Source organism: Hemiscyllium ocellatum, chromosome 32 (assembly GCF_020745735.1).
Source record: "Hemiscyllium ocellatum isolate sHemOce1 chromosome 32, sHemOce1.pat.X.cur, whole genome shotgun sequence".
In the NCBI taxonomy this organism is placed as follows: domain Eukaryota; kingdom Metazoa; phylum Chordata; class Chondrichthyes; order Orectolobiformes; family Hemiscylliidae; genus Hemiscyllium; species Hemiscyllium ocellatum.
The window spans coordinates 7,977,227-7,992,963 of NC_083432.1; the positions used below are offsets into that span (position 1 = coordinate 7,977,227).

The 15,737-nt window shown below is 45.8% G+C and overlaps 1 protein-coding gene across 5 annotated transcripts in view; it reads left to right on the forward strand.

Annotated features, from left to right (window-relative positions):
• Nucleotides 1-1,312: 1,312 nt before the first annotated feature.
• Nucleotides 1,313-15,737, forward strand: part of maptb (microtubule-associated protein tau b) — a 91,636-nt gene continuing 77,211 nt past the window's right edge. For all 5 annotated transcript variants that reach the window (XM_060849062.1, XM_060849064.1, XM_060849063.1 and 2 more), the window contains exons 1-2: nt 1,313-1,416; nt 11,135-11,379. In XM_060849062.1, the coding sequence (XP_060705045.1) occupies nt 11,232-11,379 (148 nt within the window). In that variant the 5' untranslated portion in view covers nt 1,313-1,416; nt 11,135-11,231. The remainder of the gene's footprint in view (nt 1,417-11,134; nt 11,380-15,737) is intronic.

Sequence of the window (15,737 nt, forward strand, 5' to 3'; positions counted from 1 at the left end):
AATCTAGTCCCATTTGTCAGCACCCAGCCCATATCCCTCCAAACACTTCCTGTTTATATACTCATCCAATGCCTTTTAAATGTTGCAATTGTACCAGCTTCCACCACATCCTCAGGGAGCTCATTCCATACACGCACCACCCTCTGCGTGCAAAAGTTTCCCTTTAGGTTCCTTTCATATCTTTCCCTTCTCACCCTAAACCTACGCCTCTAGTTCTGGACTCTGCCACCCCAGGGAAAAGACTTTGTCTATTTACTGTATCCATGCCCCTCATAATTTTGTAAACCCCTATAAGGTCACCCCTCAGCCTCCAATACTCCAGGGAAAACAGCCCCAGCCTATTCAGCCTCTCCCCATAGCTCAAATCCTCCAACCCTGGCAACATCCTTGTAAATCTTTTCTGAACCGTTTCAGGTTTCACAACATCCTTCGGATAGGAAGGAGACCAGAACTGGCCAAACCACTCTCCTGTACAGCCACAACACAACCTCCTAACTCCTATATGTAGACAGTGAGGTCTGTAGATGCTGGAGATCAGAGTTGAGTGTGTGATGTTGGTATAGCACAGCAGGTCAGGCAGCATCCGAGGTGCAGGAAAATCCAACGTTTCCGGCCAGAGCCCTTCATCAGGAAGAGAGAGCTCCTAATTCCGATACTCAATGCCCTTACCAATAAAGGAAAGCCTACCATACACCTTTTTCACTATCATATCAACTGAGATTCCACTTTCAAGGGGCTATGAACCTGCACTCCCAGGTCTCTTCATTCAGCAATACGCTAGGACCTTACCATTAAGCATATCCTACCCTGATTTGGCTTTCCAAAATGCAGCACCTCACATTTATCTAAACTTCACCTGCCACTCCTCGGTCCATTGTGCAATCTTGGGTTGCTGGGCCCACGGCTTGTGTTAGTGGGGTCCTGACGAGTGGGGGTGTTCCTGCCTGAAGTGGAGCTCTATGTGAGGCAGGGGCCAGCCGGTAAAACTGATCCTCTGATCGCCCCGTGCTCAGCATTCCTACCACAGGCACCATCCTGCGGTTGGAGGTGGTCCAGGCTCTTCCAGCTTCTGTCCGTTAACTGCACGGAGGTGCCTGAGGGTTTTGGTTTGGAATGGGAGCCCTGTTAGTTTCCCCCTTCCCCTGGTTTGCTGCATTGATTGGGACGGCGTGTCAGAGCCCCGTTAGATCCAAGCTTGCGGTCTACCCCAGTGCAGTTCCTGCCTTTTTATCTGTAAGCGAGCCCAGCCCATAATAGACACTTATCTAATGCTTGGCAGAGCTCAGCACTGAACACACCCACTCGCTGCTGTCTCTCTCTCTCTCTCCCCCCCTGTGTCTGACGGCCAAGGCCTGTGTGTGTGTGTGTAGTGCCTGGATGATCAGCTTCCACAGAGAGGGAACCGGAGCTTGCACAGTGAGTACATCTATCGCCCCAGTTTGCTGCCTGACGCTGTGCGGGGTTCGGTGCCCGGGTTACTACAACACACGTCGCTCTCGCTCAATCCTCGCAGTGTGTGTGCCAGCCCCAGAGAGCAGAGAAAAACAGCACCATTCTGCAGCCAGACATTGATCCCTTGGGGGGTGGGGCTTTTTTTTCTGGAAGTGTCACAGTGTCCTGAGAAACGCAGCCTGTGGAAACACACACAGACATGCCTAACAGGAGAGATTTGGAGCAGTCCCTGTCCCTGTGCTCATTCCGTTGGCCCAGACTCGGGCCCCGACACTGCTTCCCCCACCGCAAGCCCGCTCAGGGAGCACAGGAAACAGAGGGTTCACGGAGCCACACTTCAGTGAGAGTCAGTGTGTGGGACTGTACCCCAGTGAGAGTCGGTGTGTATGTGTGAGACTGTACCCCAGTGAGAGTCGGTGTGTATGTGCGTGGGACTGTATCCCAGTGAGAGTCAGATGAATTGCAATGTAGTTTCCAGAGACCCCTTGGGAATGACCAATCATAATATGATAGAATTCTTTATCAAGATGGAGAATTGAGGTAGTTTGATTCTAAGATGAGAGTCCTGAATCTTAAGAAGGGGAACTGCGATGGTATGAGGCATGAGTTGGGTATGATGTAGGGTATTGAAAGGAATAACACTGGATAGGCAATGGCAAACATTCAAAGAGTGAATGGGTGAACTGCAAAAATTGTTTATTCCTGTGTGGCGTAAGCATGCAAAGAGAGCAGTGGCCATACTACTTCTTATGAGGGAAGTTAAATATTAAATACAAAAAAAATACACAAAATTGACAAAAAAAAATAGGTCTGAGGATTGGGAACAGTTTCGAAGTCAGCAAAGATGAATCAGGAGATTGATTAAGTTTGGTTAGTTGCAGGAAGGATGTTCCTGATGATGCAGAAGTCCAGGACCAAGGCTCATAGTTTAAGGCTATGGGCTAAATCTTAGGGAACTGAAGTGAAGAAAGTTTTCTTCATTAGAGAGTAGTAATTCCGTCAAATTCAGTACCATAGAAAGTGGTTGAGTCCAAAACATTGTGTTTTCAAGAAGGAGATAGGCATTGCGATTGTGACTAAACAGATAAAGGGATTTTGAGGGGATGGACATGAATTGAATTGATTGTCATCTGTACTGGGGCACAGTGAAAAGCTTTGTCTTGTGAGCAACACAGGCAGATCACAGAGTTAAGTAACATAGATAAATAAATAATAGGTAAACAGTGGCAAAAACCAAAACACAGGTACAGGTGAATGTTAACAGTTTGTGAGTCCATTCAGTATTCTAACAAAAGTAGGGTAGAAACTGTTTTGAAACCGGCTGGTGCATGTGTTTAGGCTTCTGTACCTTCTCCCAGATGGTTGAAGTTGTAGAAAAACATTGTCAGGGTGGGATGGATCTTTGAGAATGCTGGCGGCCTTTCCTTGACAGCGGCCTGGTAGATGGATTCTATAGACGGGAGGTTGGCCTTTGTGATTGTCCGGGCCGAGTTTACTACTCTCTGTAACCGTCTCCGATCTTGAATGGTACAGTTGCCATACCAGGTAGTGATACATCCAGACAGAATGCTCTCGATGGTGCACCTATAAAAGTTGGCAAGGGTATTCACCGTCATGCCAAATTTCCTCAGCTGCCTGAGGAAGAAGAGACGTTGTTGGGCCTTTGTAACCAGTGCATCCACATGAAGAGTCCAAGAAAGCTTGTTGTGGATGACCACTCCCAAGACACTCTCTACTAGTTCCACCTCTGTGCTGTTAATGTGTAGGGGGACAGGTGAAGGCAGGACTAAGGTATTGAGCATGATGATCAGCCACAATCATATTGAGTGGCAGAGCAGGCTGGAGTGGTTGAATAGCCTTATTCCTCCTACTGGCTTCTATGTTGTTGTGTTTCTATATGCATGGGACACCTAACCCAGTGAGAGTCAGTGTGTGAATGGGATACCTAACCCAGTGAGAGTCAGTGTGTGTGGGACATCTAACTGTGTGTGTGTTGTGTGTGTGTGTGTGTGTGTGTGTGTGTGCGTGTGCGTGACTGTACCCCAGTGAGAGTCTGTGTGTGTGTGTGTGGTGGGGGTCGGTGGGGGAGGGGGTACTGTTCCCCAGTGAGAGTCTGTGTGTGGGGGACTGTTCCCCAGTAAGAGTCGGTATGTATGTGGGACACCTAACCCAATGAGAGTCAGTGTGTGTGGGAGCCTGTTCCCCAATAGAGTCAGTGTGTGTGGCACTGTACCCCAGTGTGAATCAGGGGAACCCATACCCCAATGAGAGTTAGTTTGTATGGAAACCGAGCGCAGGAGGGTTAGTTTGTGCAGGACCTTTGCCTCAGTGAGAGACAGTGTGTGTGACCTGAACCCAAAGATGTGCAGGCCAGGTGAATTGGCCATGCTAAGTTGCCCATCGTGTTAGGTGCATCAGTCAGTGGCAAATGGGTCTGGGTGGATTACTCTTCGGAGGGTCGGTGTGGACTGGTTGGGCCAAAGGGCCTGTTTCCACACTGTAGGGTATCTAATCTAATCAAAAACCCGAGAGAGAGCCAATATATGTTGAAGTCTTACTACAGTAAGAGTTAGTTTGTGTGGGATCTGTATCCCAGTGAGAGTCAAATGTGTGTGAGACCATTCCCTCAGTTAGAGTCATAGAGCAGTACAGCACGGGAACAGGCCCTTCAGGCCCAACATCTCTACGCTGACCATGATGCCATTTTAAACTAATCCCATCTGCCTGCACGTGGTCTGTATCCCAGTATTCTCTGCCTGTTCACGTGTCAGTCTAAATGTCTCTGAAATATTACTATTGTATTTGCTTCTACCAGCTCTCCTGCCAGTGCGTTCCAGGCACCTACTACCCACCCACACATACCTACTACCCTGTGTAAAAAAACTTGCCTCACCCAGCTTCTTTAACTTACCCCCCTCTCACCTTAAGTCTATGCTTGCAAGTATTTGAAGTTTCTACTCTGGGGAAAAAGACTCTGACTGTCTACTCTATCCATGCCTCTCATAATGTTAACACTCTATCAGATTACTCCTCAGCCTCTGACATTCTTGTGATAACAATCTAAGTTTGTCCAAACTCTCCTTATAGCTAACACTCTCCAATCCAGGCAATGTCCTGGTAAACTTCTTTCGCACCCTCTCCACAGCCTTCCTATAATGTGGTGACCAGAATTACATGCAATACTTGAAATGTGGCCTCACTAAAGTCTTAGACGACTGCAGCATGACTTGCTATCTTTTATGCTCAATGTCCCAACTGATGCCACCTTATCTGCTTGTGTTGCTATTTTCAGGGAATTATGGACTTGCACCCCCAAGATCCCTCTTTACATCAACCTCCTACAGGTCCTGCCAGTTACTGTATGTTCTCCTCTTGCATTTGACCTCCCAAAATGCTCATCCAGATTAAACTCCATCTGCCATTTCTCTGTCCAACTTTACAACCAATATAAATCTTGCTCTATGCTTTGACAACCTTTATCACTATCTACACTTCCACTTATTTTCATGTAATCTTTTCCAACTTCCTAATTAGACCACCTACATTTTCAACCATATCATTTATATGTATTACAAACAGAGGTCCCAGCACTGATACTTGTGGAATACCATGAGGGCGGTATGGTGGCTCAGTGGTTAGCACTGCAGCCTCACAGTGCCAGGGACCCGGGTTCGATTCCTGCCTCGGGCGACTGTCTGTGTGGAGTTTGCACATTCTCCCTATGTTTGCGTGGGTTTCCTCCGGGTGCTTCAGTTTCCTCCCACAGTCCAAAGATGTGCAGGTCAGGTGAATTGGTCATACTAAATTGCCCATAGTGTTTGATTAGATTAGATTACTTACAGTGTGGAAACAGGCCCTTCAGCCCAACAAGTCCACACCGACCCGCCGAAGCGCACCCCACCCATACCCCTACATTTACCCCTTACCTAACACTACGGGCAATTTAGCATGGCCAATTCACCTGACCCGCACATCTTTGGACTGTGGGAGGAAACCGGAGCACCCAGAGGAAACCCACGCAGACACGGGGAGAACGTGCAAACTCCACACAGTCAGTGTTAGGTGCATTAGTCAGAGGGAAATGTGTTTGGGTGGGTTTCTCTTCGGAGGGTCGGCTTGGACTGGTTGGGCCAAAGGGCCTGTTTCCACACTGCAGGGAATCTAATCTAATTTAAAAAACCATGGTCACAGACCTCCAGTCAGAAAAACATCCCTCCACCACTACCCTCTGTCTTCTGTGACCAAGGCAATTTTGGATCCAACTTGCCAATTCACCATGGATCCCATGCGACTTAATCTTCTGGATCAGCCTATCAAGAGGGACCTTGTCAAATTCTGTATTAAAAGTCCCATGTAAACTGCCCTATCCTCATCAATCATCTATGTCACATCCTCAAAAAGACTCAATCAAATTGGTGAGACATGACCTCCGCACTCAAAGTCATGCTGGCTACTCCTTGTGAGTCCATTCTTTTCTGATAGAGGAATATAGGAAGTAGGAATGGGAGTAGGCAATTCAGCCCTTCAAACCCACCCTACTGTTTAACATGATCATGGCTAACATTATTCTGGCCTCAACTCCACCTTCCTGCCTGCTCCTCATAGCCCTTTATCCTGCTTTTCATTAGAAATATCTCTATTTCTTTTCTAAATCTGTTGATTGGAAATGAGTTCCAAAGATTCACAACCCTCTGAAAGAAGTAGTTTCTTCTAATCACAGTTTTGAACCTACCTCCTCTCACTCTATAGCTATGCCCTCTTGTTTGAGACTGTCCCACAAGGAGAAGCATCTGTTCAACGTCCGCCTTATAATCCTCTTTAGCATCTTGTATACCTCAATCATATCCCCCCTCATTCTTCTGAACTCGAGCGAATATTCAACTGCTCCTCATATGACAGCCTTTTCATCCCTGGAATCAATCTGGTGAGCTGCCTCCATTGCCATTACATCCTTCCTCAAGTAAGGAGACCAGAACTGGTCACAGTACTCCAGGTGTGGTCTCATCAATGCCTTATAAAATTGTAACAACACGTTTTTTAGTCTTGTAATCCAGTCCTTTTGCAATAAATGCAGGATTCCATTTACCTTATTATATATTGCAACTGCATACCCACTTCCTGTGATTCATGCACAAAGATTCCCAGATCCCTCTGCACCGATGCCTCCCATTTTGAATCTGCTTCCCATTTAAATAATAATTTGCCCTTTTATTTTTCCAGCCAAAATGGACAACCTCACACTTACCCACATTAAACACCACCTGCCAGGTTCTGCATCATTCTCCTAGTCCATCAATATCCATCTGTAATTTTTTTTTCCTCATCACTGCCTGCTTTCCTATTTTAGTATCATCAGCCAACTTTATTATATTACTCTCTGTCCCTGCTTACAGATCACTTATCTAATGCATGTAAATCCTGTCACTGAGAATATTTTCCAGTAATTACTCTACTACTGATGTAAAGATCACCAGCCTATAATTTCCTGGATTATCCCTTCTTAAATAAAGGAATGACATTGGCTATTCTCCAGTCTTCTGGGACCTCACCTATGGCTAAAGTGGATAGGAAGATCTCTGCGAAGGCCTGAGCAATCTCAACTCTTCCTTCCCTTAGTATTCTGGGATAGGTCCCATCAGGCTCTAGGGGTTTACCTGCCTTAATGTTTTTCAAGGCACCCAATAACACCTCCTCCTTAATATTGACATGCCCTAGAATGTCAGCATACCACTCCCTAATCTTACCATGCCATCCATGTCCTTTTTGGTGAATACTGATGTGAAATATTTGCTGGCTCTACATATAAATTTCCTCCTTTGTCCTTGTGTGGGCCTGCCTTTTCTCCAGCTACCTTCTTGCTCCTAATAAATGTGTAAAATGCCTTGGGATTCTCCTTAATTCCAAGTGCCCAGGACGGTGGTTAGTACTACAGCACCAGGGACCTGGGTTCAATTCCATCCTCGGGTGACAGACTGTGTGGAATTTGTATGTTCTCCCTGTGTCTGTGTGGGTTTCCTCCAGGTGCACTGAAGATAGTGTTTTGGCCATGCTAAACTGCCTAGTATCCAAGGATGTGCAGGCTAAATGGATTAGCCATGGGAAATGTAAAGTTACAGGGATAGAGAGTAGGATGCTGTTTGGAGGGTCAGCATGGACTTGATGGGCTAAATGGTCTGCTTCCATGCTTTAGGGATTCTACAGTTTCATGACCTGCTTCCTTTATACTCATCGAGGGCCTTGTCTGATCTCAGTTTGCTGAAACTTACATACGCTTCCTTTTTTATTAGCTAAACATCCAATATCTTATGCCATCCAGAGTTCCAAAATATCTCCATTCTTATCTTTCATCCAGATTGGAACGTGCTGATCCTGAACTCTGATCAACTGACCGTTAATAAACTCCTACATTCAGATATGGATTTACCCTCAAACAGCTACTTCATACCTGATTTCTCCTGTTCCTCCTTAATACTGTTGTAATTATCCTTCCCGCAATTTAGCACTTGCACTTGACGGATTTATTCTTATCTATAAACCACCTAAAATTTAAGGAATTATGATCACTATTTCCAAAATGCTCCCCTACTGAATCTTCAATCACCTGGCCAGGCTCATTCCTTAGTTGGATTATTACATATTGTTTCACAAAGCACTTGACAAAGTCTGACCCATCCAAGCCCCTGGCACTAATCCAGTCCCAGTTAAAATCATCCACTACAACACGTCTTTCCATGATCTGCTTACATATCTGTGCTTCTATTTCTGCCTGGCTATTCGCAGGACTATAGTATAAACCCATCATAGTGATTGCACCTTTCATATTCCTGAGTTCTGCCAATATGGCCTCACTGGATGAGCCCTCCAACATGTCCACTCTTAGCGCAGCTGTGACATTTTCCTTAATCAGTAATGCAACTCCCTCACCCCTTTTACATGCCTCTCTATCACACCCTAAATATTTAAACGCTGGAAAATTGAGCTGCTAAACCTGTCCTTTCCTCAACCAGGTTTCTGTAATAGTAACATTGTAGTAACATTGAACTAATCCAGGTCCTAAGGTTTACCTAATATATTCCTTGCTTTGAAATAAATACACTTTGTTAACCTGGCCTTGCCTTTTCTTCCTATCAGACTGACTTAACCTCTTCCTCCTCCTTCATCGATCCACAGTGTGTGTGGGACTGTACCCCAGTGAGAGTCGGTGTGTGTGTGTGGGGGACTGTACCCCAGTGAGAGTCGGTATGTGTGTGTGGGACTGTACCACAGTGAGAGTCAGTGTGTGTGTGTGGGACTGTACCCCAGTGAGAGTCGGTATATGTGTGTGGGACTGTACCCCAGTGAGAGTCAGTGTGTAGGGGACTGTACCCCAGTGAGAGTCAGTGTGGGGGACTGTACCTCAGTGTGTGTGGGACTGTACCCCAGTGAGAGTTAGTGTCTGTGTGTAGTACTGAAAGGAGGTACTCGTGAGTAGTAATATCTGGATTACTCCTGGTGCTGCGAGCTACTGAGAGTAGGAATAAGAGGATCAAGCAGCTGAATGTGTGGCTGAGGAGCTGCTGTGTGAGAGAAGGGTTCAAATTTTTGGATCATTGGGATTTCTTCTGAGGTAGAAGTGACCTGTACAAGAAGGATGGATTGCACCTGAATTGGAAGGGGACTAATATATTGGCAGGGGGATTTGCAAGAGCTGCTCAGGAGGATTTAACCTAGTAATGTGGTGGTGGGGAGGTGGGGATAGGGTGGGACCCAGGGAGATAGTGAGGAAAAAGATCAATCTGAGACTGGTACAGTTGAGAAAAGAAGCGAGTCAAACAGTCAGGAACAAAGTGGAGAACAAGGTAGGACTGATAAATTAAACTGCATTTATTTCAGTGAAAGAGGACTAAAAGGCAAGGCAGATTAACTCAGGGATGGTTAGGAAAAAGGGACTGGGATATTGTAGCAATTACAGAAACGTGGCTCAGGGGTGGACAGGACTGGCAGCTTAATATTCCAGGATACAAATGCAACAGGAAGGATGGGGCAGGGGGGGGCAAGAGAGGAATGAGGAGTGGCATTTTTGATAAAGAATAGTATTACAGTTGTACTTAGGGAGGATATTCCTGCAGTGAGAGTCAGTGTGTGTGTGTGGGACTGTACCCCAGTGAGAGTCAGTGTGTGTGTATGTGTGTGTGTGTGGGACTGTACTCCAGTGAGAGAGCCAGCGTGTGTGTGTGGGGCTGTACCCCAGGAGCTTCTGTAAAGTATGCCATTTGTAATTTGACTGTTCTGGCGATGTTTTTGCTTTGATATCTCTAGCCAACTTTGTCCAACATGCTGGAGTGTGAGGTCTTTGTTGACATCCCAACTTCGCATCAATGTCAATCTCTCCATCTGTGCCCCTTTGATTCCCTAATTTTTTTTTGATTCCCCACAGTGTGGAAACAGGCCCTACGGTCCAGGAAGTCCACACTGACATTCCGGAGAGTAACCCACACAGACCCATTTCCCTCTGACTAATGCACCTAACACTATGGGCAATTTAGCATGGCCAATTCACCCTAACCTGCACATCTTTGAACTGTGGGAGGAAACCGGAGCACCTGGAGGAAACCCACACAGACACAGGGAGAATGTGCAAACTCCACACAGACAGCCGCCCCAGGCTGGAATCGAACCCAGGTCCCTGGTATTGTGAGGCAGCAGTGCGAACCACTGAGCCACCCTGCCACCCCACGGTGCTTTGAATATGGTCAGAGCACGGATCCTGGCTGATATTTCTGCTGCTAGGTCACCAGATCGTGGTCAACCAAAGCTCAATTTCAGCACTGTTGTGTTGAGATTATCCAAGAGAGAGCTGGGAGCTTTGAGCACACTCTGATTCTCGTCCAGCCCGTGAGGCGGAATATCTGACTGGGTGCTTCTCTCCTGGTTTCTGGGTCTCGGCATTAGTCTGGGCAGCTCTTTCCTGCCCCCATGGGGCTTATTATTGGACTCAGCAATTCAGTACTGATCTATATGGCTCAGTACTAGACTAGGTGGTCCTCCTGTGGTCCTATAGAGCTCAATATCAACATGGACGGTTCACTCTCAGTCTTAGGGGCAGGATGATCTGCTCAGCAGTAGAAATAATGAAACTGAATAGTGGTGTGTTTACACGGCTAAGTCTGGAAGCAAGGCTGAAACCCGACTCAGGGACTTGAATTGCCTGCTCTGTCACTGCTGAATCAGGACAATTGCTGGCTTTGTGGCTAGTCTTGAAAAGGGAGTGTTGTGGGCAAGTGGGGTATGTGTCCCTGTAAAGGGCACAAAATGAATGAGCCCTGGAAATGGTCTGTGGGTCTACATTACTGGATCTTGCCGTCGGTATGAAATATTCCTTTAAGACTGAACCAGAAACGATACAGATTTCTGGCCCTTCGTAGGAGTCAGTATTTCGATGTTTCTGGAAAGGGCACAAAGCTTTGTCTCTCTCTGCAGCTTTGTGGATATTGCAGGGCTGAATTTTTCTGGCAAGCTGACAATGTGGCAGATGGAGACAGGGTTAGAGACTTGTGTATAATGGGGAATGTCGTGTAATGGAATGCTGTGCTGCAGTGAATTTAAAGGAGATCCATCGTTAGCAAAGAAATCCTGTGCCGTTCTGCACTAATCATGAATATGGAGGTGTAGCTGATCCCTCTCCCCTCCCCCTCTCTTTCAGGCTGAATCTGTGTGGGAATAGCTGAGCATCAGTACCAGTGCAGTGTAACAAGCCCCTGCACAACTCATCAGGAGAACCCGATCAAGCTGCAGCAGAGATGGAGACAGTGGTTAGTGGAGAGCACAGTCTGTGTGTCGACCAAGATAGGGACAATAAACCAGCACCGGGCCTCCCCGAGGTGAACGAGAATGGAGTTGGGGTAACCGCAGCAACACAGTTTGGGGCAGCAAACCAAGCGACTAAAGGTCAGTGAAGAAAAAGGGGCTTTGTTATGAATTGGTTTTCTTTCTCAGATGGGTGGAAGCAGCAGAGTTAAGCACAGATGGCTCAGGGCGTTGCTGCAGCCAGTGCTGGAATATTCTAGCAAATACTGACATATATGCCAGGGCTGCAGTTGCTACAATTTTTTCGGAATGAGCTTTTGTGTGCAATTGGTCGCAGCTTTGAAATGCTTTTCCTGTAGATTAATGCTGCTAAAGCATCCTCAAACAGACGGAACCAATTTAGACAGAGCTAATTCTGTAACCCTTGGTGACCTGCTCTCTGGTTTGAAAAGCTTCAATTACATCGAGAGAATCCACTCCAGAAAGGACCTTTCGGTTTTCTTATTCCAGTGCAAGACATCCCCACAACCGACAAAACCGAAGGTGATTCTCTTGCCGTGGCTTTGTGCAGCCATTGTGCCCCACCCCAGCTCGTACATAGTGGAGAGGGAAACGCAGAAAAGGTTCACCATTTCTGTATGTTACAGACAGTGGCAGCCACCTGTCCACCAGGTCAGAACTCAGCTTTTTATCACAAATCAATTGTCTGTATTAAAAAGGGGTTCCTCTGTCAGCTCACAGACACCCCATGCATGGGTTGTCTCTTCTGCCTCACACAGTCACATTTTCATATCCAGAACACCATCAGATTTCAGGTCTGAGAGCAGTGGAGTGGGGTTGGGTTTATGTGTGATCATGTCATATGTATGACAGCAAGTCGGAAGCTTGTTTTACACCTCCTGTCCCGTTTTTACTTATGATGAGCCCGAAAGAAAGTTGGGATCTGACTTACGTCTCCTTGTACCCTGACCTAAGATCATTACTACAACCACCAACTAACAAGATCATGCAAGAACACAAGCAGTAGCTTCGAACAGATGGGCCGAATGGCTTGGTTCCATACTGTAGTTTTAGATTTTGTTTATTTATCATCATGTGTATCTTATTGCAAAATACAATGAAAAGTGTTCCATAATGTTACCACTCTCCGACACCATCTTAAAAACACAGAAAAATAACCAAAAGATGGAATATAAATGCAGAAAAATGAAGAAATCAAGAGAATGTCCACTTTGACAGTCGTTCTTGTTGTGTGCTCTGTTATGGGGCTGGTGACCAGGCACAAATCTCCTTCATCGTGCCACTCCTGAAATGCAAGTTGCCCACTCTTCAGTGCCATCACCCCTCCACTGACTCCCTCGTCACTGTGAGTCCTCGATGGACTTCGCCATGCAGATGCCACCAATGCCGCTGGCTACTGCACTGTCCCAAACTCACCTCCACCACCATCACCGTGAGTCCACTCAGGGCCCACCTCGCCAACGCAGCCGCTGCTGATGCTGCCGGGTCTCGTACCGGGCCCCAACCTGTCATGGCCTCCGCCATATCCGTGTATCTGCACCAGACGTAGATGGTGTTGGGAACCCCAGGCCGGCCTCCCACCCCGCTGTCATGGGTCTGTATTGTTGGGCACATTCACTGCTGCCAACACTGTCACCGCAACGAGTTCTTCACCAAGAGGTAAGTGAAACAAAAGAGAAAGAAGAAGAAACAGGAAAAGAGGAAAACAGAAGGATAACTGGCAGAAGGGTGAGGCCTACTTCATCACTACCTGACCAGATATTACCAGTATCATAGTCACCCATTAGGGTCCGACTGAACCATTACCACTCTCTGTTTGCTCAATGGAGTAATACATCAACTGCCATGGAGTTTGCCCTCACCAGTCAGCATGTGCTCACCTATCTGAACAATTTATTCACCCAGGGGAACTGCCTGTATATCAGGCTCACAGAAGCCCAAGAACATGCCGTCCAACTCAACAGCTCCATGCTTCACCTGAACATCCTCCCATCCTTCTTCATCACATTCCTCTCATTGCTCAGTATCTAACTCAATCAACATATCTTTTTATTGATTCTTTCCTTAAGTCTTTATGCAGCTTTGCCTTAAAGCTATGTTTGCCTTTTGTCTCTCTTTTCTTCCTAAGGCAGCAGGTTCTACGTTCTCACTACTTGCTGACTAAAAATATTTTTAATGAGTTTCTTATTATATTTATTAGCATCTTATACTTATAACCCCTGGTACAGGTTTCTTCCACAAGAGGAAACATCAGTTCTACATCTATCTTATTGAAATCTTCAAAACTTTAAAAGCCTCTGTATGGTTCCCCCTAGGTTTTCTCTGTAACAGAGCTACAGCCTCTTCAGTTTTCCCTGATCATTAAAGCCTCACTTTTGTGTCATTTTTCAAAATCATTTTTACAACATCTCCAATACTCTGCATCCTCTTAATGATGTGGAAATGAGAATTGTTCCTGGTACTACAACTATAGTCCAATCATATTCTGATATGAATGTAATGTACTTTCTTTGCTTTTCAATGCCTTTTAGAACTAAACGTTTTTTTCCTTTTAAATAGCTTTATTAACCTGAATCACAATCAGTAGTTAACAATCCTAGTGACACTCAGGAGTATGTGACTTCCTTATTCTCCTGTCTGTCATACAGACGGTCATCTACCAATTGCATGCCTATTCTGAAAGTTTATCAGTCTTGTCTTTGAATATTTTGCAGTTCTCCTTTACATAAATTATTGCATTAAATTTAGTGCTGATTGCAAATTTTGAAATTGTGGTTCCATTTCTCAAGTCCAGTGGAACTGATCTGAATTATTGCCGCAGAACTTCTTCAACTGATCTGTTGCTTCTTAATTCACTCACACAGGATGTGGGTGTCAGACCTGCATTTATTGTCCACCTCTAATTACCCTGGAGAAAGACCTACCTCCACGAATCGCTGCAGATTCGGAAGGGACAGTGGCATAGTTCCAAGCCACGATGGTATGTGACTTGTAGGTGGTGGGTTCTTTTAAAAAAAATCCATTTGGTGTGGAAACAAGTCCTTCGGCCCAACAAATCCACACCAATCCTTCGAAAAGTATCACACCTAGACCCATTCCCTCTCCCCCTAATGCATGTAACCTACAATCCCTGAGCACTATGGGCAATTTAGCATGGCCAGTTCAACTGACCTGCACATGTTTGGACTGTGGGAGGAAACCAGACCACCCGGTGGAAAGCCACACAGAAGCAGGGAAAATGTGCAAACTCCACACAGAGAGTTGCCTGAAGCAGGAATTGAACCCAGGTCCCTGGTGCTGTGAGGCAGCAGTGCTAAACATGAGCCACTGTGCCATCCCAAATGTTTTCCCATGTGTCAACTGCCCTTGTCCTTCACTGAGTCATTGGCTCAGAAGCTGCTACCTAAGCAGCCTTGGTGAGCTACTACAATGTGCCTTGTAATTTGTCCACACCTGCTACTACTGTACATTGGTAGTGGAGAAAATGAATGTTTAGGTGATGTATGGTAAACTTATCAAGTGAGCTGATTTCTCCTGGATGGTGTCAAGTTTCTTGAATGGAGAGTGTTCATCACCCTTCTGACTTATGTCTTATAGATGGTAGATAGGCTTTGGGAAGTCAGGAGGTGAATTACAGTTATGGACCAGACCAGACTCTCTCAAAGCATTTCAAGAAGGCAGCCCAGACCCTAACTTTACTCGTTGCTTTAAGCAGATGTAACGCAGATATTCCAGGAGTGATGCAGCTGGCCTGACCACTCAGTTTTAAACAAAACAGTGTTTTTTTAATCATGAACAAAAGAGAACAGAATATAGAATAACACCACTTATCTTAAAACCCAATCAACTCTATTGCAACTAATGATGCTATTACAAATACTTGCAACGTGCCCAAAATCACCCCCTTGGCAAAAAAAAAAGGTAAATTCAAACACAGGTCATTACAGAAGAAAGATTGTAGAGAGAGAAAGAGGATCAGCATGGAACTGCTTCTTTGGGTCCAGCAGTTTGTCTGGGTTCTCAGCTAAGACTTGACCCATACCTGCAAAACATCCAGACTGCAAAAAACAAAACAAACCAGAGAAAAGCTAAGCTGGGAGAACTGGCCGCTCCCCTTTCATTGTACAAGTATTTTATTCAAACCTTAAAAGCTTCTTCAAGAAGATAAACCCAGACATGTTGGACCCTCTGCCTTTATGACCCCTAAGAAAAAACCCAAGGACAGCATAACCATGTTAATGGAGCAGCATTGTCACATTACTCACTGCAAGCTTCCTAGTCTCTGACCTGCTGTTTTACCCACAGTACTTTTTATGGTCAGTCCAGTTCAGTGTTTGCTCAATCATAACCCCAGTAAGTTGACGGTGGAATATTCAGCAAAGGTGATGTGATTGGATATCAAGAGCAGGTCGTTAAATTCTCTCTTGTGGGATAGGGTTTTTGACTGGCACTTGCATGGCAGAAATGTTACTTTCCAC